Source organism: Olea europaea, chromosome 4 (genome assembly GCF_002742605.1).
Source record: "Olea europaea var. sylvestris chromosome 4, O_europaea_v1, whole genome shotgun sequence".
Classification (NCBI taxonomy): domain Eukaryota; kingdom Viridiplantae; phylum Streptophyta; class Magnoliopsida; order Lamiales; family Oleaceae; genus Olea; species Olea europaea.
Window position 1 is genome coordinate 20687668 of NC_036240.1, and position 24908 is coordinate 20712575.

A 24908-nucleotide genomic window follows, 5' to 3' on the forward strand; every position below is an offset into this window, starting at 1 on the left:
AAAATAAAGAACCCACAAAAAATCAACGAAATAGATATCCGCATACTCGCACACATACACAGGTGGTGAAAAACAAGCTGCGTTCAGCCTTGCCTAGATTCTTTCCTAAGCTTGCTTGCATCCTTGCGGCAATATTCTGTGTCTGAGATTTGTGGAGAGAATAAATATGGCTTTGTAAATACAATGTCTCAGATTTCATTTCAAATTCTGACTATAATGCACAGAAATTGAGTGTTCAAATTAGTAAAATCAAATTCCTCCTGCAAAGATTGTCATAGAGAATCTCCAATGTAACGTCCAGCAAACAAAGACAGCAACTGATCTCATAAAGTTAGATAAGGTATGATCTTTCTGTTACAAGATAAAAGTAATCAATCAATTTCTCCACATTTCAAATGGTATATAGGATGGCAATAATTTGATCAAAGTTTTTGGTATCTTGCAAGGCAGGCTCCATCAGAAGTTCAAATACATCCACCCAACTGTCAAAAGAGAGAGTGGTCAATGAACAACTGGAAAACTGAAAAACATAAATGGATACCACGTCCAGGAAATCATTAAAGAATGAAAAAAGACGATGGCCAAGCACACCCATGATATTCGAACCATAAATGCAAACATTCAAAATTCCGTATCATACAGAAACTACAGCATCATGATTTGCCAAAGGGTGGTGAAAGGAACGTTGGACATAATAATTCAAAGGATTTCCTACATGCTAACAAATGTGCTAGATTTTCCTGACACAGCTTTTTCCTTCAAAACGCAAGTTGATATAGACAAACGATATTTAATGAAAGCTGAGACCATAGTGATTGGTCACGTGGAACCAATAAGTTGATGGAATGCATGGATGGAAGAGATTTTATGACAGATTAGACTCAGAAAGCATAAAAACTAGATTGCATCACACATTCATAACACTATATACACTCTAATTGTTCCATACCAAGATAGCTTCAATCTCCTCTTGTGACACTGGTGTCCTTCTCGGCTGGTCAGAAGCCTTTCCACCCAAACTCATGCTGGATGGAGACCTTGAAAAAAATGTTTGTGGAACATGCCCAACTCCCGATGTTTCTTGATGCTGGGGGCCTGTACCTGAAGAGGAACCGCCTTGTAAGCATTAATCTAAATGATTTGGGTTGATACTGAGAAAGAATTGAGTCATGCTATAGGCACAAAATTCATTTCCCAACAAAACAAGTGATGAGGACATCTAGTTTTTTTATTTTATTTTAGTTCGAATTTTATTTTGTTTATTTTAGTTGGGTTATTTTTATGGACTTGTGTAATGGGCTTGGCCCTCTCTCTTTGGGGTTTATTTTGCTATTTAAAACTTTTTTGCCATGTAATGGAGACAGTTGATAATTGAATAAAGATTTTTGGTAGCTTGTGGCGAAATTCCCCCTCTTCCCCGTTCTTCTTCTTCCTCAATCCCTTCCCCTGATTTCTTCTTCCTGATTCATTGATTTTCTCTTTTTTCAGTAATTTCTATTGATGCTGCATCAAATTTGGTATCAGAGTCGAACCTTAGATAATTTCTTTTCTTTAATCCAAAATTTCTTCCTATTTCCTTCCCAAAATCTGTTGGAACAACACAAACTAAAAAGATTTTTGGTAAAGGTAGCAGTTTTTTTTTCCTTCTCCAATTTTCAGTCTTAGTTGAAAAAAAATAAAAAAATAAAAATCGTTACTGTTCATCATACTGTTCACAACCGGAAAATTTAGTTTTAGCATTTTCGTCAGTTTCCCCAAAAAAAAAAAATAAATAAATAAAATTCAATTTTAAAGTTTTAGGCGTTTGCTGATGCTAAGTGTGCCGTTTCATAAATTTCATTCCTAACAATCAAACCCTACTTACATTCAGCCTACATACAAGATCAGCCCACCTTTCGTTAACCTAACCTAATAATAATACATATACCCACAGATAATTATTACCCGCGAGCCCATTCTTTTTATCAAGACATTTGGGCAATAAACTAGTGGCCCAAATTATTCCCAATCCCAGTTAAAAACTCTCTCACTTAATCCATTTCTTCTGAGTCACCACGGCCACCATAAGCCACAGTCACCAGACAAATTGTTCCACTTACACAAACCAGACGCAGTACACCCCTTCACTTTCACACTCAAGACAGAAGTCACAATCATCGCCACCGCCACTTGCCATCGCCAACACCACACAGAGGGACAGTTTTTACATACACCATCAGCAGAACTAAAACAGCAATCACTCATATTCACAAGAAACCACTTGAAACGAAGGAAAGGACGCAATTATATCCAAAACCCATGTGTCAGCAGTTCAAGCAACAAAACAACAGGGAGTCCTCGACCTCCATTTATTGTTGATTTACAACACTGCTTCATTTTAAGATCGCATCATTTACATTACTTGTGTTGTTGTTCTTTGATAATTGTAGCCTAAAAAATCCACTTGATCAGAATTTCTGAGTTAACATCCATTGTTTCCCAATTACCCCCACGTGATTAGACCTTTCGAATAGGCATTTGTGTTCTTGCTTTCTATTTTATTTGCATCAGTATTATTAGCTTGCCACGTTCGGCCCTACGTAATCCCATCTTTTTTTTTTTCAAGTATCTTAAAAAAAAATAATAATAATAATAATTGCTATTTTACTGTTGGTACCCGTTGTTTATTGATCTCAGTAGTACATTTTATTTAGCTAGTGTTACTTTGTATGCATTTGCTTAGTGATCGCGTTACTAACTCTAGTTCTAGTATCTTTGCCATGGATCCGTCCCAAATTGAGGCCCTTACCCGACAGTTGGAACAATTACAAAATCAATTAACGACTGTCCAAACTAAGATAACTGCTACTGATGAGGAGAATAGGGCACTAGCCGTTAGGTTGAACAATCTTGATCCAACCCCATATTCAATTGAAGCTAAAAACTCTGAAGTCTTCATTAATGGACCTCATCGTCGTCCACAAGGTGGTCGACACCATGCCAGACATAATCGCAGGGATGGAAATCAGGCTGGTAGACGAGAACAAGAACATCACATCTTACACATGAGCTTGTCCTTAGAGGCGCCTCCACTCTTGACCACGCCTACTCTTTCGTTCGGGATTACGAGTTAATGATTAGGACACCATATAGAACTCGTAGTGAGCTTGTCCTTAGAGTCGTCTCCACTCTTGACAAGACCACACCTACTCTTTCGTTCGAGATTATGAGTTAGTGACTAGGACACCATATAGAACTCATAGTGACACCCGCACTGCAACCTCTTCTGCATCCACTCCATTCCCTAAGTCTATTCTAGGGCCTCCTTCTAATGCCACCCTTGCATCGGATAGTAAAGGTAAAGGTTCTGAGGTTGCCACGAGGAGCGTCTCTTTCGAAATATTAAGTTAGATGCCCCTACATTTGATGGTTGTATAGATCCTAGTATATTCAATCAATGGGTTAGAGAGATGGATCGCTTCTTCGCCTGGTATGGGGTCCCGGAAGATCAGAGGGTACAATTTACAAGTTTGAAATTAACTGGCACTACTAAATTCTTTTGGGAAAGTGTTGAGGACATCCTGGAGAGACGTCATGCTCCCTCTGTTGGGAGTTGGGATGAAATGAAGCGTCACCTTCAAGAAAAATATTTACCTAAATTTTACAGGAGTAACTTGGTGGATCAACGGAATGCACTCATGCAAGGCAATCGACCTGTGACTGAATACGTTGCTCAGTTTGATGAGTTTCGAATGAGATGTCAAGTCATTGTGGATGAGGTCATGACCTTGAGTAGGTTTAGGCAAGGCCTAAGGGATGATCTTAGACGTGAGCTTGTCCTTAGAGGCGTCTCCACCCTTGACCACACCTACTCTTTCGTTCGGGATTACGAGTTAATGACTAGGACACCGTATAGAACTCGTAGTGAGCTTGTCCTTAGGCGTCTCCACTCTTGACAAGACCACACCTACTTTTTCATTCGAGATTATGAGTTAGTGACTAGGACACCATATAGAACTCATAGTGACACCCGCACTGCAACCTCTTCTGCATCCACTCCATCCCCTACGTCTATTCTAGGGCCTCCTCCTTCTAATGCCACCCCTGTATCGGATAGTAAAGGTAAAGGTTCTGAGGTTTCAAGAGCGTCTTCCCGTTTGCAATGCTTCAACTGTAAGAGTTTTGGTCATATTTCTTCTAAGTGTCCTAACTGAGCCCTAATTATGGAAGAGCGTGAAGGTATAGTTGACAAGCAATTAGAAGACCAGGTTTATGAACCTAAGTTGGAAGAGTTTGATGACTTGAAGGATAGTGAAGATACCTTCTTAGGTTGTATTCAGACTAGTCTCCTTATCCCACATACGCCTCGAGTCGGAGTCGTCCGTTGCACTCTTACCCAGCCTAGGGATGCTGATGATTGGCGTCGTCATACCATCTTCCACACTTACATCAAGATCCATAACAAGGGCTGTAAAGTTATTGTGGATAGTGGTAGCTACATTAATGCGATTTCGATAGCTACTGTATCCTGTCTTGGGTTAAAAGTCAGTTCCTCACCCTCAGCCGTATAGCGTCTCTTGGCTTGATACCTCTTCTATAGCTCTCAAGGAGCGTTGTCTAGTCCCTATCCAGTTCTTCGAGTATAAGGACCATATATGGTGTGACGTTATTTCCATGGATGTCGGGCACATCATTCTGGTACGACCTTGGTTATTTGACCTAGATGTAACTATCTATGGTCGATCCAATTCCTGTTCTTTCGTGTTTAATGGAAAAAAGATTCACCTTAATCCACTGCCCCCAAAACCTCTTGCTCACACGAAACAAAGAAAAGTGTGGAACGAAAAGGGCTGCATATCATTAGCCCTACGAAGTTTGAGCGCTCACTTGTTAGTAACTCAGTGGTGTTTGCTATTGTTGTTATGGAGGTCCCACCGAACTCTGCAATAGAGAGCCCTATTGAAGTTCAATCATTTCTTCAAGAGTTTCGAGATGTATTCCCGGAAGACCTACCTAACGAATTACCTCCCCTGCGGGATATTCAGCATGCCATAGATTTCGTCCCAGGGACATCCCTTCCAAATTTGTCTCATTATAGGATGAATTCTATCGAGCATGCTGAACTCCAGAGGCAAGTAGACGAACTCCTTCGCAAGGGGTTCATTCATGAGAGTTTAAGCCCTTGTGCAGTTCTCGCCCTGTTGACCCCTAAGAAGGATGATTCTTAGAGAATGTGTGGACAATCGTACCATTAATAGGATTACAGTGAAGTATCATTTTCCCATTCCTAGACTTGACGATATGCTAGATATGATGGTTGGTGCTACAATCTTTTCGAAGACTGATCTGAAGAGTGGATACCGTCAGATTAGAATTCGCCTAGGTGATAAATGGAAGATCGCCTTTAAAACGAAAGATGGTCTTTATGAATGGCTGGTCATGCCTTTTGGGCTAAGCAACACGTCGAGTACCTTTATGCGGGTAATGATACAAACTCTTCGACCTTTCATGAGTAAGTTTCTTGTTGTCTACTTTGATGATATTCTCATCTATAGTAAGACTAAGGAGCAACACCGTGACCATCTCACACAAGTTTGTTCTACTGCTAACGTCAAGAAGTGCTATTTCTTCATCGATACAGTCATTTTCCTAGGTTTCATTGTCTCTTCGATAAGGGTATCTACTGATCTTACCAAGATTCAAGCGATTCTTGACTGGTCTGAACCTAAGACTATTCATGACGTCAGGGAGCTTTTATAACTTAGCTACATTTTACTGTAACTTTATTAAGGGGTTCAACACCATTATGGCGCCTATTACGGAGTGCATGAAGAAAGGGGAGTTTCACTGGACACAAGAAGCGGCTAAGGCCTTTAAGTTGGTCAAGAAGCGAATAACACAGACTCCTGTCATGCGTCTTCCTGATTTTTCCAAAGTCTTTGAGGTAGAGTGTGATGCGTCCGGGGTAGTTATAGGCGGAGTTTTGAGTCAAGATCGTCACCCTGTCGCTTACTTCAGTGAGAAGTTAAATGAGGCCAAACAACTGTACTGAACTTATGATAAGGAACTGTATACGGTGGTCCAGACTTTGTGCTATTAGCACCACTATTTGTTGCTCCAGGAGTTTATCTTTTATTCGGACCACAAGGCCCTCCATTACCTCAACTCCCAGAAAAGATTAAGCTCTAGGCATGATCGTTGGATTGAATATTTGCAGGCCTATTCATTTGTTTTAAAACACAAGAAAGGCGTGGAGAATCAAGCAGCTGATGCATTAAGTCGTAGTGTCTCCCTTTTGTCGATCATGAGTGTCAAGGTCATCGATTTTAAAAGGCTTAAGGAGGATTACGAGACATGTCCCGATTTTAAAGGTATCTTTCTTGATTTGCAAGGGAGACAATCAGACACCACAGATGGCTTCCGACTTGAGGAAGGTTATCTCTTTAGAGCCAATAAATTGCACATCTCTCGAACTTCAGTGCGAGATTTCATAGTGTGGGAAATTCATGCAGGAGGTTTAGCCGGTTACTTTGGGCGTGATAAGACCATAGAAGAAGTTGAACGCCAATTCTATTGGCCTAGTTTGAAGAAAGATGTGGCTAAGATTGTTATTACATGTAACACTTGTCAATTAGCCAAACAGAAGAAGCAAAACACAGGCCTATATACTCCTCTTCCCGTCCCCAATTGTCCTTGACAAGATATTAGTATGGATTTTGTATTAGGACTTCCACGCACCCAAAAGAAACATGATTTTATTTTTGTGGTTGTCGATCGTTTTTCGAAAATGGCTCATTTTATCCCCTCTAGCAATACGTCAGATGAGTCCAAGGTTACCATGTTGTTCTTTAATGAGATTGTCAAATTGTATGGGCTTTCTAAGACCACTGTGTCCAATAGGGATGTTCGTTTCACTAGCCATTTTTTGAGGACTTTGTAGCAAAAAATGAATACCAAATTGAAATTTTCTACAGCCTACCACCCTTAGATTGACGGTCAAACTGAAGTAGTTAATTGTAGTCTTGGTAATTTGTTATGATGTCTGGTTCAAGAAAATCTTCGTAATTGAGATTTAATCCTTCCTATAGCTCAAATTACGTATAATAGTTCCATGAATCGTTCACTAGGTAAGAGTCAATTTGAACCCGTCCATAGGTATAAACTTAGGAAGCCATTAGATCTCATTCCTATGTCCCCACAGGCTAAAGTATCAGCGTCAGTCGAAGCATTTGCACAACATTTTCGTGATTTACACATTGAGATCAATAAACAACTTGAAGCCAATAATGCAAAATATAAACTCTAAGCTGATTTGCATAAACGATATGTTGAAATATTGGGGATTACGTTATGGTCCGCATTAGGCCAAAGCGACGTCTACAATGGACCCGCCTCCAAATTGCAAGCCCGTAGTACTGGTCTTTTTAAAATTTTTAATCAAGTTGGTCCAAATGCATATGTTGTTGACATCCCATCCCACCTTAGTTACCATTCTACTTTCAATATTGAGGACCTTGTTGCTTATAAAGGTCATTTCATTCCCTCATATGATCCTCTATTACCTCCTTTTATGGACCTTGATCCTGATTATTTGGCCACTTCTAACCCATTACCACCTTTTACAGCACACAAAGATAAAATTAATACTATTTTTGATGAGGAAACTGTGTTAACTAATGATGGAGAGGTTTAACGCTTCCTTGTTCATTGGGTTGATCGACCAGATTCTGACTGTACATAGATCTCCAGAGAGACACTACAACAATTGGATCCAGATTTATTGGAGCTTTATCGGATTCAGGACACCAGATTCAGACCTCCACTGACACATTTATACACACGTCGGAAGAAACTTACCCAACCACTCAGCTTACGGTTGGGAGATTGACTGCAGCCTATAATGATATATCCACTTGACAAGGTCGAGTTTTCTCCCACCCCGGGGAGTTGATGAGGACATCTAGTTTAGTTATTTTATTTTAGTTGGACTTTTATTTTGTTTATTTTAGTTGGGTAATTTTTATGGACTTGTTTAATGGGCTTGGCCCTCTCTCTTTAGGGTTTATTTTACTATTTAAATCTCTTTTGCCATGTAATGGAGACAGTTGATGATTGAATAAAGATTTTTGGTAGCTTGTGGTGAAATTCCCCCTCTTCCCCGTTCTTCTTCTTCTTCTTCCCCTATTTTCTTCTTCTTCCATCCCTTCCCCTGTTTTCTTCTTCTTGATTCATTGATTTTCTCTTTTTACATTAATTATCTATAGGTGCTGCATCAACAAGCTTCGTGAGCTACAATGGATGATCTCTTCTTCCACTTCCTGATGAGGTAAGCACAACCAAGCTCTATGCATCCCATATAATCACATAAAAAGTGAATATTGCACAACTTACCACAGGAAAAATTGAACACATATAAAAATATATTTCCATGAAAGATCTTTGATATTGCAAAATTGAAAAGAAAGTGAACGATCATTAAATAACAATTGTCATGGCCAAGATTGAAGTGGTGGTAGAACAAGTAGACACGTATAAGCCACTGAGCACTCCAGCTCTTTGGGAGGAAGAAAATGATAAAATTTAGGAGGAAAATATGGAAAAAAGAACTGGGATTCTAAACTTATAGAATATGAGATAAGACTACTGGAAATGGTGTACTTGTGATTTTGGAGGCTACTTTAACAGTGGTGTAATGAAATTCGATATAGAGTCAAGATCGCCTATTTTAGAGGTGAGGTTGGTGATGTGCTAACTGTAGCATTGCGGAATCGGGGTTGGGGCGACGTTGAATGCATAAATAAATATGCACGTGTACATTTGAATTATGTATTGTTTTATTTTGTATGAGAAAAAAAGAGAGAGAGAGGTGTGATTAAACTATATTAAAAAAATAGAATTTTTCTAATGAAGGGCAATGTGCGAAAAGGGACAAAAAGGTGTTCATTTTATGGAAATGAACATTATATTGAAACAGAGAACGGAGAGAGGAAGACAATAATTTCAAAATACAAAAGATGCATAAACGTTCTTTCAGAAGCACAGAGCCACAAATAACTCATAAAATAGCTCATCCTTTCATCTATATCTAAAATCACATTATTATTAGCAAGGACGCACCAAAACTCCAGCAAGTCCTTTCTCTATTCATGCACAAACACTGGTCTTGCTTACACGTTATTAGTCAGTCAGCCGTCTGTGGTCATAGTTCTGCACTTCTTTGAAGGAATACTCCCTATTTCGTACTCAATAAAGATCCAGAAAAATTCTAATTTACTTAATTAATAAAATCACCATGCCATTCAACATATTGGCCAACCTATACCCACCCATTGCTACAACTTGTAACTGGAATCAGAACTGGAAAAATGTATTTGTCTTCTTTGATTTTAATAAAACCATACTCAGAAATCAATTTCAATCAGAAACATAAAAATGCACAGCCATATATAAGATAGATCTTTTTGGTCATTCGTATAAATTGAATGACTTCCACAAAATTATATAAAAACTTGAGTATTTGGTCTCACATGCGGAAGCATGAACAATGAAAAGAGATGTGAATTCTGGAACTAAACATATGAAAAAGCTTAGGCCGTGGTAGGTTTGCCGTTTTCGGCCTATTTTCCGTTTTTCGTTTTCGAAAACACGGAAAATGCGTTTGGTCCGTCGTTTTCGAAAACGCATTTTCGAAAACGAGTTAAAATTTATAACTGAAAATGTAAAACGACTTTTTATCGTTTTCAGTGTTTTCAGTTATAAATGTCGAAAACGCTCAAAACGCGAAAAACAGCCGTTTTCGGGGAAAACTAAAATTCGTTTTGAAAATGAAAATGGAAATCAACCGCACTCTTAGTTTTCTACAAAAATCTACCTTCGCTCTCATTAGTACAATAGGAAAAATATCAACTACCCTTAAAGCGGACATACATTTACACTGACTCATAATTGATCGAGAAAGATTGCTCTAGCACATTGGTATTGCCATACATATTCCAGGTTGTCTATTAAGAAAGCAACCCAAACATTGAAAGCACATGTTTATTTATCATCAGCTACAATACTAGGCTTCATCACATTCTACAATACCACCACTAAATTTGTAGAGTTCAAGTCATTCCGCCACCATGATACTAAGGTTCCGTTTGGGAGGAATTTTGAGAATTGATTTTTTGACCATTAGAAGAAAAGTGGGGTCCACCTGTGAGAGAAAAAGTCAAAAATTACGACTGAATAGTGAAATAATGGCCAAAAAATCAATTTTTTGGGGTAAAAAATACTCCCAAACAGGCTGTAACAATTTCTGTTGATTTACTTCATTTTTCTCTTTCCATTTAGCCCTATTAGATGGAAGAATCCAAAATATAGCAATTACCACTAATCTAACAAGCCTTAACCCACATCTAATGTTCTCAGCAACGTCATATTATCCTCCGATACATTTTTCACAACATTACACGTCTACTTTATAACAATTTCTAACACGCAAGAAAAAGTAGTAAAATTAGTTTCTTTGTTAAATACAAGTTTTCCACCCGTACAATGCACGGGTTATGTCAATTTTTAAATAATATTAATGTGTCAAAATATTTATTCATTTCTCTCAATAAATCTACAAATTTGATTAATTGTTTAAAATGATAAATGAAAATATAATATTCATATATGACACTCTCTGCATTATCATATATTATTATTAATCGATAATATACACGAGTGTACTCGAGAGTTCAAGTTGAAGCCAAAAAAGTTCATATTTGACCAAAATCACTCCTAATCCTATGTGCGTGTGGTGCTGTTTTGCCCGATTTGAATTTTTGCGTCAAAAATAATATTTAACATCCTAACACATAATATTTTTTTTAAGAAAATGATGTAAATTATATTGAGAAAATTGTTGAGAAAAAATAATAAAGATTAATAAAATAATTGATTTTTTTTAAAGAAAAAAGAAGAGTTATACGAATTTTTTAATACACACGTTTGATGCACGTTTAACTATTTTCAATATTCATTTAGATTATTCGTTGTGTCTATGACATAGTTTTCAAAATGAGTTTCGAGAAAATATAGAAGATTTATGCATTCGACTACCGTACAATCGTCGATAAATTTATAAAGTTAACTTATTATCGAAATTCTTAATTTTTTAAATGATGTCTTTTTTGACATTAAAAAAATTTAAAAGTTTATTAGGAAATTTTCTAAATGACGTAAAAAATTATTTTCATGAAAAAATGATAAACATTAATAAAATAATTGATTTTTTTAAGCAAAAAGACGAGTTATACGCATTTTTTAACATACGTTTGATGTACGTTTAACTATTTTCGATATTCATTTAAATTATTCGATGTATTTATGATATAGTTTTCGAAATGAATTTCGAAATATAGAAAATTTATGGTAGATTTTTATTAAAAAAAAAAAACTAAATAAATCACCCAAAAAAATTGAAATTTTTTTTTTTAAATTTCTTTGCTATGTGCATCACGGAGCAAATCTCCGTGATGCACGGAGTTGCATTTTTTATTTTTGTGTCAATTTTTTTCACTGTGAATTATTTAGTTTTTTTTTTTTTTATATATAAATCTACACTAAATCTTATATTATCTCAAAGCTTATTTCAGGAACTATATCATAAATACATCGAATGATCTAAATAAATATCGAAAATAGTCAAACGTACATCAAACGTGTGTATTAAAAAATGCGTATAACTCATCTTTTTTTTAAAAAAAATCACTTACTTTATTAATACTCAATATTTTTTGCGAGAATAATTTTTGACGTCATTTAGAAAATTTCATAATGAACTTTTAAATTTTTTTAATGTGAGAAGAGACATCATTTAAAAAATTAAGATTTTCGATAACATGCTAATTTTATAAATTCATCGACGATTGTACGGTAGTCAAATGCATAAATCTTCGATATTCTCTCAAAACTCATTTCGAGAATTATGTCATTGACACATCGAATAATTTAAATGAATATCGAAAATAGTTAAACATGCATCAAATGAGTATATTAAAAAATACGTATAACTCGTCTTTTTCTTTAAAAATAATTATAAAATCAATTATTTTATTAATGTTTATTATTTTTTCAGGACAACTTTTTCAATAAAATTTACATCATTTTCTTAAAAAAAATATTATGCATCACCCAATGAAAAAAATTGCTCCTGGCAGGAGCAAAATTGCTCCGTGATGTACGGAGTTGCTATATGTTTAGTTCTTTTTTTTTTTTTTTTCCAATTTTTTTTTTTTTTCTTGGGTAATTTTTTTAATTTTTTTTATAATAGTCTTTTTTTTTCACTGGGTAATTTATTTAATTTTTTTTATAATAATCTACCATAAATCTTCTATATTCTCTTGAAACTCGTTTTAAGAACTATATCATAAACACATCGAATGATCTAAATGAACATCAATAATAGTTAAACATACATCAAACATGTGTGTTAATAAATGCGTAAAAAAGAGCAAAAAAAATAATAAAAAACCCTCCGTGCAGCGCGGAGTATATAGAAAAAATCACTGTAGCAATTTTTGACTTTCTGAACAAGTAACTTTGATGAAAATGCCATGATATCCCTAAATTTTTTAAATTTTACTCTATCACAAGGATGCTTTGGACATTCCAAGTAATTTTTGACCGACAGCTGTAGTTATCCCCTTTTCTTGCCACAAACTTTGCAGATGTGGGGCCCAGTAAACTTATGCAAGGGTAAAAAATTCCACAAAAAATTGGTTGGAATGCCTACGCCTAAGTCTTTGTTGCTTTCTTTGAGAAAAGAGGGATTGGTAAAATATTTGAGGGTAAAATGGAAAAGTAAAATACGTCCTGAATGAATAGTAACTGGCATATTCACTCTTTTATAGTAGTAGTGATTTATTCTTTGTTTAAATGTCTGTTAATAATCCCTGTTTGTCCGGGAAATGGTTGCATTTTATCTATTCTTTAGGATATCCCACTTCTCTAGGTTTGTTAGATGTGGGATTAGTTGCTGCAGATTTTTCTACTTCTGTTTACTTCGTGTAATGCTATTTAAGCTCTGAGCTTGATTGAATAATAAGAAGCATTCTCTCCTCTTTGTATTTAAAGTACTTAGTGTTAACAAGTGGTATCATAGCCACAAGGGGTCTGATCATTAATGAAGCAGCAACTTTCTCACTTATAGAAGCAAATTTGAATGGCATCAGATAACAATTTTTTGCAATCAGCTATCCCTCACTTTGATGGTCATTGTAAACATTGGAGCATGTTAGATGAAAATTTTCTGAGATCCAAAAGAGTATTGGGGTATTGTGGAGAATAATTTCACAGAACCAACAGGAGGAACAGCATTGAAAGATGTAGAAATTAAGGTTCTCGATGAGCAGAGATTGAAGAACTTGAAGGCAAAAAATTATTTGTTCCAGGCAGTAGATTGTGTCATACAGGAAACCATATTAAAAAGGGATAATGCTAAAGATATATGGGAATCAATGAAGAAGAAATATCAAGGCACGAAAAGGGTGAAACGTGCACAACTTCAAGCTCTTCGAAAAGAGTTTAAGATCCTACACATGAAGGAAGTAGAATCAATCAATAATTACTCTGCAAGAACACTGTCAATTGCAAACAAAATGTGAATTCATGGCGAGAAAATGGAAGATGTGGTAGTCATTGAAAAAATCCTTCACTCTGCGATTTCAAAATTTGATTAAGTGGTGTGTTCCATTGAAGAGTTAAAGAACATGGATTGTCTTTCAATTGGTGAGTTGCCAAGTTCATTGTTGGTACATGAGCAAAGTGATGCAGGGGAATAAACCAATAATAAGTAATTCAGCAAGAATAACAAGAAGAGGTGAGGGGAGGGAGAAACACAGAGAAGGGAAGGAGAAGAAGATGGGAAGGAAATGAAGGCTGCAGCAATTTTATTCAATCAAATTCATCGTCTCAATTACAATGTAAAATAGATTTAAATACTGAAAATACTGCAAACCTAAAAGATAGGGCCAAGCACAATACACAAGTCCATAAAAATAAAATAACCCAATTCCAACTAAGAAATAAAAGTCCAACTAAAATAATTAAAACTAGGATGTCCTCATCAATTCTCCCGAGATGGGAGAGAAAACTCGACCCTATCGAGTGGCTATATCACCATAGGCTTCCGTCAATCTCCCAACCATAAGTTGAGTGGCTGGGCAAACTTCTTCCGACGTCTGTAGAAATGCGTCAGTGGCGGTCTGAACGTGGTGTCCTCAACACAAAGGATGACTAGTCATACTATGGAAGAGCAGGCCTTGAAAGTTACTACTAATGGAGCAACATCTCTTGGAAGAGATAGAGGACGTGGTGAATTTAAAGGACGGAGAAGAGGTAGAATAATGTGCTTCAACATACAATCAACAATATGGCATGGCTAATGTTGAATGCTATCACTACCACAAGCTTGGTCATTATCAATATGAATGTCCTTACAAAGAAAACGAGACAAAGATGAATTTGGCTGAGACCGATGAAGAAATAATTTTGATGGCCTACACAAAGAAAAATGAGATTCAATTAGGTGATACCTAGACTCTGGTGCAGCAATCATATGATTGGTAATAAATTCCTATCCTCTGAATTAGATGAAAATTTTAGAGAAAATGAGAAGCTTGGAAATAATGCTAATATCTGTGTAATGGGCAAAGGAAATATTAACATTCTCTTAAGTAAGAGTGTGCAGACGATTACTGGAGTATTCTATCTTCCAGAATTAAACAACAATTTAATTGGTCTTGAGCCAGCTACAAGAGAATGGATTTGCTATAATTATTCAAAAGGGAATGTGCCAAATTTATCATCCAGAGAAAGGATTTATTGCACAGGTCAACATGGCAGGTAATCATATGTTTCCTTTGCACGCCAAAACTCAACTTACTGATGGGGCATGTTTTGCATCAACCGTGAAAGATACCACATGGCTGTGGCACTATCGCTGGGAAGCAAGGACATGCTGTCGGCATCGACGTGTATCGGACACCGGTTGAAATGTAAATATTGTACAAAAAGTGACTGGTGACTGAAGAAGAAAACTGAGGAAGAAGAAAGAAGAAATGCAGAGAAGACAGTGAGTGCTGTGAAAAAGACAAAGAAATCAGGAAATGAAGAGACGTGGTAGAAATTGAAAATTTAGTGGATGTAAATTAATTACTTTTGTTAGGCACAATAACAACAATATAATTTATTTATTCTGTAGTATATATCATTTTTATTTTACCATTTTATCCTTTATTAAAAATCAAAGGTACATAAGAAATCAAATCCATAGTATTTAATTATTTATATATGATGAAATAAGTATAAAAAATTATTACTTTAGACTATAATCAGAATAAGTTAAAAAAATAATATTTTAATCAACATATCGACAACATATCATGTCGGAACTTTTTCAAAAAATCGCATGTCGACGTATCCGATACTACAAGTATCGTGTCGGACACTAATATCCGTATCGGTGCTTCTTAACATTATCATTTTAGGCATTTGAATTTTGGTGGATTGAAAGCTTTGCAACAAAAAAATGGTTAGAGGACTCCCACAAATTCAACCTCATGAAAAAGTTTGTGAGGAATGTGTAATTAGGAAGCAGCATCGTGACTTATTCCCTAAAGCTAGCACATGGAGAGCCATTCAACCACTCCAGCTAGTCCATTCAGGCATACGTGGACCAATAAACCCAACACCAAAAAGTAAAAAAAGGTATTTTATCACCTTTACGGATGACTTTAGTCGAAAAACATCAGTTCATTTTTTAATAGAAAAGTCTGAGGCTATTGTATCATTTAGAAGATTTCAAGCACACGTTGAAAAAGAATCTGGAAAATCTACTAAGATTTTGCGCATTGACCATGGTGGCAAGTTCAATTTCCATGAATTCACTAATTATTGTGAGATGCAAGGAATTCCAAGGCAACTTACTGTAGCTTATTGCTACATCAAAATAGAGTGTCCGAGAGAAAGAATCGAATTATTATGAATATGGTTCGTTGCATTTTGGCAAAAAGAAACATCCCAAAGAATTTTTGGCTAGAAGCTGTAAACTGGAGTGTCTATGTTTTGAATAGCGGCCCCACATTTGTTGTAAAGAACATGACACCTGAAGAAGAATGGAGTGGACACAAGCCTTCTGTTGATCATTTTAGAATATTCGGATGTTCAGCTTATGCGCATATACCTGATGAGGAGAAGTTACCTTGATGATAAAGGTGTGAAATGCGTATCTCTTGGTGTTAGTGAGGTTTCCAAGGCCTGTAGGTTATATAATCCAGAAAATCAAAATATTATCATTACTAACGATGTTGTGTATGATGAGGACAGTAGTTGGGATTGGAATAGTGTAAAAAATGCATAAAATAAAACCGTCCTTTTTTATTTAGATGCTGATGAAGAAATTCAGATTGATTTTGAAGTACAAGCTACTAGAGATACTTTGTTGGTCAACCAAGTAAGTCAATTGAGGATCAACTATGAAACTCATATAATCAGTGGGCTAGAAAGACCCTCTTAGATGATCGATTATGTAAGTGGAAATGAATTACTGATGACGATACTATTGCTCATCCTGCATTGTATGCAGACAATGATCGTATCAGTTTTGATAATGCTGCAAAGAATGTAAAGTGGAAGAAACCTATCGACACAGAAATTGAAGCAATTACGAAGAATGACGCTTGGGAATTGATCGATCTTCCAGAAGGTGAAAAGACCATTGGAGTTAAATGGGTTTACAAAAACCATAATGAACGAGAAAGGAGAAGTTGATAAGTATAAAGCTCAGTTGGTGGCTAAAGGATACATAAAAGAGTATGGAGTTCATTATGTTGAAATTTTTGCAACTGTAGCAAGGCATGACACCATTTGTTTGGCTTTGGCATCGGCAGCACAGAATAATTGGTCCATCTATCATCTTGACTTAAAATCAACTTTCTTGCATGGTGAGTTAAATGAACAAGTCTTTATTAATCAGCCACCAGGGCATGTGCAAAAAGGAAAAGAGCAGAAAGTTTATAAGCTAAAGAAGGCTCTATACGAATTAAAACAAACACCCCGGGCCTGGTACAGTTGTATAGATGCATATTTTTCAAAGATGGGCTTCTAAAAATGTCCCTATAAGCACACATTGTTAGTCAAATCTGGAAAATGGGGTAAACTCTTGATTATTTGTTTATATGTAGATGATTTGACATTCCCTACAAATGATAAAGCTATGTCTGCTGAGTTCAAAAGATCTATGATGGACGAATGTTGCAGAAGAGTTATTGGAATAGCTTGTTTTGTATCGATAGGTTAATGATTGATTGTTATTAAAAGTGTACAATACCCTTATATTTATAGGCAAGATTATCCCTACTTCTAATAGTATTAGGAAATAGAAAATAATTGAAACTATAATCCTAATCAAATAAAAGATAAAAATTATATCACAATCATATAAGAATACTAAAAAGATAAACATAATTGAAAAGATAAACTCCTATAAAAGGTAAAACATAATTGTAGTATGAAACTATTAATTGTAGTTGTAATGTACTACATCAATTCCCTCCACTTGAAGAAAACTCGTCCACAAGTTTGGTTGAAGAAAAAGAAAATCAATCAATCAGGAGGAAAATATTCAAAAAATTCTATTAATATTGATATTAAAGAAATTTCAATTTCTTAATGTGCTCGATAAATGTTATATTCTTCAGTTCCGTTGTTTGAAGTCAATTTTGCTTCTTCTATGGTCATTCTATTTTCTTCACAAATAACTTCTACACAATATTTCTTCATAAATGAAGCATGATTTGATTTCTTATCCTTGAGTCAACTGTTGATAAAGATCACTGATGCTATTTTCGATTCTTCATATTTTTCATCTTTTGCATAATGTTTAGTGATGCTCTCTTCAATACAAAAGAATTGGTACGAAGACTTAAATTTTCATCGTCCATATTTTCCTTATTCTCATGCATTTCATTGACAGTGAAATTGAAGAAAAGGTCAACAAAATTTTTATTATCAATTTGACACGCCTCACAAATTACTCGTCACATTCCATTAAAACAATCTTCTTATCATACCACCAAAATATATACCTGTTATCTCGACTTATATAAGTTGCATCTACATTATAGTACCATAGTTGTCCCTAAAGTACAATACAATCGTCCATCTCTACCACGTTACATATAATTTCATCTTTGTAGTACTTTCCAAGAGAAAGTGAAATTTTACATACCTCCATGTTTTGAATTTCTTGTTCCCTTTTAACATGTGAAGTTTGATAATATTTCGATCTTCAAATTTAAAACTATCACCAATACTTTGGATACCAAGTTCCACTACCTTCATGATTCATTATCACATTGCATACTTTATTGTTAATGGTGCATCGTGTTTTAAAAATCTTCTTGTACTTCAAATTAGACTCTTTGATATCTTCTTTATAAACCTTCGTAAAATTCTTAATAACTTGCATGTATTCAAACTTAGCTACGACTCGAGGAAACTCTCTAGCCACCTGTTGTCTAGTTTTAATCTTGTTGAAGCAACCAACATTCATAGTAGTTAAAGTCTGCAAATTCTTGTCAGCTTGCTTCCCCATGGACTCACGATTCCTTTCAAGACTCAATGCAGTCAGCATCTGCGTGATGTTTTGAAAGGTTTCATCGATCCCCTCGATAAGTTGTTCAAGTTTGTCGAGCCTCTACTTGTCATTGACGGTAGCCACTAGGATCACCATCAGCCATCAGATTAAGGCAATTTCCTTGCTCCTATAGCAATTTCGGTGCGAAAGCACTATGAAATTCTATATGATACTCGGACTCGGGTACGGGTATCGAGTACGTATCTAAGTGTCGGATCTTTTATTTTCTAAAATATAGGATACGGGGACATGGTTAAAAAGAATCCAAATTTCAGACACGGGTACGTGGGTACGTCTTTTAAACTTCAATTTTTTTTATTAACCCAAGATATCATTTTGAATAGACCAAAATCAATAGTTCACAAAAAAGGAAATGAGTATTAAATAAGACGTTAAGACTAATAAAATACAATTTTCGGGTTTAGTATTCAATTATAGGAAACGGGAAAGAAAAGGAAAAGAAAAAAGAAGTAAAAAAGGGCGAAGTTTCCGGTTTAAATCTAGAGGATCCGACATATATCTCATATCCATACCCATGTTGTATCGTGTTCGACACGGGTACTCTAACCATTTCGAAGAGTCCGAGCATCAAAGGAAATTCTTGTAATAAAAATTGAAATTAGAAATTGTTGTGCATGTGGCTCATATAGAGTGGAACACAAGTCCTGGATCAAATGGACTGATGTCAACGCGGAGCGGAGTGGAGTGAGAGGAGCGGAGCGACGGCATCGGCCTTGCGCAGATTTAATTCACTATCTGGTTGTTAGGGACGCTGAATGGATTGGGGGTGTGGGGGCAACGCCCTCGCGATACGGTACAGGGGTATTTTCTGTACGGGTCTTAAAGTCTTATATGGGCCCAGGTTAGGGTTAGAATAAATAATATGTTGTAATCCTATTTTTCACTACTAAATAAAAAAAATCTCTACTTCACTCTTGTGGACGTAGACACACCGCCGAATCACGTAAATTCTTGTGTTGATTTTTTTCATCTCTTTAATATTGCACATAAAATCCAACAGAAATATATTGGAATAACTAGCTTTGTATTGATTGAATAATGATTGATTGTTATGAAAAGTGTACAATATCCCTATATAAATAGGCAAGATTATTCCCTACTTCTACTAGTTTTAGAAAATTGAAACTATAATCCTAATCAAATAAAAAATAAAAGTTCTATCACAATTATATAAGAAAACAAAAAAGATAAACATAACTGAAAAGATAAACTCCTAGAAAAGATAAAAAATAATTGTAGTAGGAAACTATTAATTGTAGTTGTGATGTACTACATCCATGAATTTGACATGACCAATCTAGAAAAGATGCGATATTTTCTTGGTACTAAGGTAATCCAATTATCTTCTGAGATTTTTATAGGACAAAAGAAGTAAGCTCCTCTTATGCACGGACTCTTCGAAATAGTCGAAGTACCCATGTCGAATACGATACATGGGTATAGCCTATGTTGTTTGGACTCAGGTGTGGGTGTTGGATACGGGTACATATCTAAGAGTCAGATTATTCTCATTATAAAAATTAAGATACAGGGATACGGTTAAAAAGAATCTGAATTTTGGATACGAGTACAGAAATACGTTTTACAAAATATTTTATTTTTTTTTAAAATGACATTTCAAAAAAATTAAAGGAAAAAATCAATGTAAACGTATTATATATTATTGAAAAACGAATATAGAAATATATTTAAATTTAATATCAAAAACTAGGTATAGCTCTAAATTATTTTAATTACAAAATAAACAATTCATTTACATAAATATAAGAAATAAAAAATTAATATAAAAATAAACTCAAATGAAATGAGTTTGACCATACAACTTATCCCAATAAAATAATTGTAATTTCATTAATTATATGCATTGGACTTCACAAAAGCCCTTATAAATCATTTCAAAATTCGCTCCAAGCTCACTTCAATCAATTAGGGCAACCCTTCTTCTTCTTCCTTAGTCTTCTTTCCCCGACATTGCTGTTTTCTTTCTTCCAAGCTAGAAGCAGAAACCCTGAAACATCTATAGACAAACGCAAGGCTAGATAACTCTATCTCTATAGATGAAATTTGGTGCGGCTAGAAGAAAGACTCCACCTTCCGCCGTCTTCTCTATTTTGCTATAGTATCTTATTGCAAAATTAAGGATCCGATCCATATCCCGTGTCAATATCCGAGTTATGTCATGTCAACACGGATACTTCTCCATTTTTTATAGTCCGAGCAACATAGGGTATAGGTATAGGATATGTGTCGGATCATCCAAGTTTCAATCGAACACTTCGCTGTTTTTACTTCTTCTTTCTTCTTTTTTCTTTCCCTTTCCCAATTTTGCTCTCTAAATTTAGTGCTGCCTTCGAAAGGGTGGAGAAGGACAATAGCACTAAGTTTTTTCCTTTCTTCTTCTTTCTTTTTTCTTTCCCTTTTCGTCTTTTTTTTTTTTTATTCTTTTCCTCTCTGTATCGGTGATTTAAGATTTTTCTTATATAAAATAAAAATGGATTCCATATAGTGCAACCTAGTGCACCACTATGTCCAAATTACAATCAAGTCCCGCATTTTCTATTTTATATAACATTTAGTAATTAACTTCCCATAATTGAAAACTAAACTCCAATATTTTATTTATTCGTTTTAATCCCTTATTCAGTACTCATTTCATTCTTTGTGAACAATTGATTTTGGTTAATTCAAAATAATGTCTTGGGTTAGTAAAAAAAAAAATTGAAACTTGAAAGACTTACCCACGTACCCGTATCCAAAATTTGGACTCTTTTTAGCAATGTCCCTGTATCCTATATTTTAAAAAATAAAAGATTTGACACTTAGATATATACCCGTACCCGAGTTCGAGCATCATAGGTAAGCTTTTGAAATTTTGGATAGGTTTTAGATGACTAATTGCAATTCAGTTCTAAATCCAATTATCCCAGGTTGTAGACTAACAAGAGATGTTCATGGAGTAAGAGTTGATAATAAATATTACAAGCAAATTGTTGGAAACTTAATGTACTTATCAGCCACTCAACCAGATGGTCCAGACATGATGTATGTTGTTATTCTTATCAGCAAATTCATGGAAGTTCCAACCGAAATACATCTTCAAGCTGCAAAATGGGTGCTTCGGTATTTGAAAGGTACAACTGATTTTGATTTGTTTTATAAAAGGGCTGAAAATGTGAAATTAGTTGGTTTCAATGATGGTGATTATGCTGGGGATATAGAAGACTGGAAAAGCACATCAGGTCATGTTTTCATACTAAGCTCAAGAGCCATTTCATGGTCTTCAAAGTAGCAGCAGATAGTCACTATGTCCACAACTGCAGCTGAATTTGTTGCAGCTACACCTTGTGTTTGTCAAGCAATTTGGTTAGGAATAATACTCAAACAACTATATTGCAATCAGTCAAGACCTATACTGATTTACTGTGATAATAGTTTAGCAATTAAGCTCTCCAAAATCAAGTTATTCATGGAGGAAGCAAACACATAGATGTCAGGTTTCATTTTCTTCATGATCTTACTAAAGATGGGGTTGTTGAGTTGGTTCACTGTTAATGTGCAGATCAGATTGCAGATATATTAACCAAACCATTGAAGCAAGAAGCCTTTGTGAGGTTGCAAGGCTGTTAATAATCCTGTTTGCCTGGGAAATGGTAGCATTTTATCTATTCTTTAGGAATATCCCACTTGTAGGTTTGCTAGACGAGGATTAGTTGCTGCAGATTTTTCTACTTCTGCATACTTCACGCAAGGCTATTTAAACCAGCTCTGAGCTTGATTGAATAATAAGAAACACTCTCTCATCTTTTTATTTTACAGTACTTAATGTTAACATTCTTTCCTCTTCCTTTTTCTGGGGAAAAAAATAATAATAATAAAATAAAAAAATCAATGCTAAACCTTCATCAAGTCTATAAAAATTATTCTAAAAATTCAGATGCCAACCATTTCAATGACAATTAATAAAGGAACTCCCTTTATTACCCCGATAGAACACTAATCATTGCTAAAGCTGAGATCCAACAGGGATTATAAAATATAAAATCCATCGAGAGAAAATAAAATCAAAATATGTATGTGTGTATGTGTGTCATACCCGAGGGCGTGGGTTTGGGATGCCTTCGAGGAAATTTGATGCGTGGTATTCTCTTCATCGCCTGCCCTGCACCCATTTTTCCTTCTTAGAAATCTCAAAATCAGTTGCCCTTTCTTCCTTCTAGAGTAATTTTGATTTTAATTCTAAGGTTTTAGATGATGTTCAGATTAGTCCTTTAAAATTAAATTTTTTAATTTCTTAGGCATGTCACAATTATTTTAATATAATTACGTGAAAATTGACAGATGAAATATGGTAAAAAGTAAAAACATATCCAATCCCATAATTTCTTGTTTCATTTCTAAATTGTTCAAAAAAAAGTTATTTCATTTCTAAAATATAATTTAATTTATAACACATTAACATATGAAATAACAAAATAAATAAAAATTAAGATAAAAACATATCATATTAACCCTCCAAAAAAATCTTTAAATTACAATATTCAACATAAATTAATCAACATAATTATTGTAGATTTCAGCTCTCTATAATAGTTGGATTTAGGTTTTATTTATTTATAATAATTAATCTAACAAATCTTAATTTTAAACCCTAAATTACCTCACTTTTCTCTCTATTCTCACCTCTCAACCACTGACTATCAACGGTGGGAAAATAAAGTGAGATTGTCGGCGCTGGAGTGAAGCCAATCGAAGCAATGTCGCCGTAACCACTCTCTAGTCCAACGAAGCCAGCTCCTCCCTCTCGTATCCTCTCTTGTTTCTGCATCAGATCCACTGTGAGTTGTGATGGTGAAATGATCGCGAATCACCTTAAGTTGCGGTGGTGAGATGACACTACAAAGTAGATCAAACTCTTCAACAACTCTTTACAAGTGTGCACAAAGGAGAGGCAGTTTGGGTTGGTGGCAATTTTTGGGGTTTAGATGGTATTTTTGTGTAATGGTGGTGATGGTACTTGTGTGGTAGCGATTTGTAGAGGTTTGGGTGGGGTTTGGATGGTGATCTATGTAGTGGTGGTGATGGTTTTGAGTGGTGGCAATCTATGTGGTGATGGTGTTATTGTTGGTGTTACAGTGGTGGTGATGTTGATGGTTGACGTTGTTGGAGGTTGTTGGCTGTGGTGCGGTGCTTTGGAGTGGTGGGATGGGACGTGGATGCTATTGGTGTTATAGTGGTGGCGATGTTGATAGTGGTGGCAATTGTTCGGTGCTTTTTGGAAATGTTAGGGTATGTTTGATTTGTTGGTTTAAGCTATTTTCAATTTTCAATTTTGCAGAACACTAAAAATGTGTTTGATCTAGTATTTCTGAAAATATATTTTCGAAAGCAAAGATAAACTAAGAGCCTGTTTGGGAGTAATTTTGAGAATTGATTTTTTGACCGTTAAGAGAAAAGTGGGATCCACCTGTGAGAGAAGAAATCAAATATGACGGCTAAAATAGTGAAATAACGATCAAAAAATCAATTTTTTGAGTAAAAAAATCGGGTCCAAAGAGGCTCTAAAAGAAAGGATCGAACCTCCACTGTACATTCTTGAAACCGAGGTTTCACACTCATTTGGTTCAACACAATTCACCAACTGATTTCCTTCTATTCATCTGTAAATATCTCCCTACAAAAGCAATTATTTACTGTCGGTCCATTTCAAACCCCTAAATTCATTCCTTCTTCTTCGAAGGCAACATTGCATCTGTTGGCAATTAACTCAACGCTAAGGCGCCTGAGTTCGTTCCAAGGTTAGCTTTTGTATCATCGTTTTTTGCTCCATCTCTTCGTGTTCTGCTTCCTTCTTCTTTGAAAGCAACCTTGCATCTGTTGGTAGTCAGCTCAACACTAAGGCACTTGAGTTCGTTCCAAGGTCAGCTTCTATATCATTGTTTTTTGCTCCCTCTCTTCGTGTTCTGCTTTTGGATATCTTGGATACTTATTTTCTCTTTTCCTTATCCTAATTGCCCTCTTTCTATTTCGATATCTCCATCTACTTAAAATAGAGGATCAAACCTCCACTGTTCATTCTTGAAACCGAGGTTTCACACTCATCTGGTTCAACACTATTCACCAACTGGTTTCCTTCTATTCATCTGTAAATATCTCCCTACAAAAGCAATTATTTACTGTCGGTCCATTTCAAACCCCTAAATTCATTCCTTCTTCTTTGAAAGCAACATTGCATTTGTTG

General features: G+C 35.4%; 1 protein-coding gene across 1 annotated transcript; it reads right to left on the reverse strand.

Moving 5' to 3' along the window:
- Nucleotides 1-157: 157 nt before the first annotated feature.
- On the reverse strand, nt 158-22894 carry LOC111393992. The gene is made up of 3 exons (XM_023019786.1): nt 22764-22894; nt 950-1101; nt 158-482 (listed from the first exon to the last, which is right to left on the reverse strand). Exons 1-3 carry the CDS (start codon nt 22837-22839, stop codon nt 465-467), a joined length of 246 nt encoding a protein of 81 aa, XP_022875554.1. The 5' UTR covers nt 22840-22894; the 3' UTR covers nt 158-464.
- Between the last annotated feature and the right edge of the window lie 2014 nt (nt 22895-24908).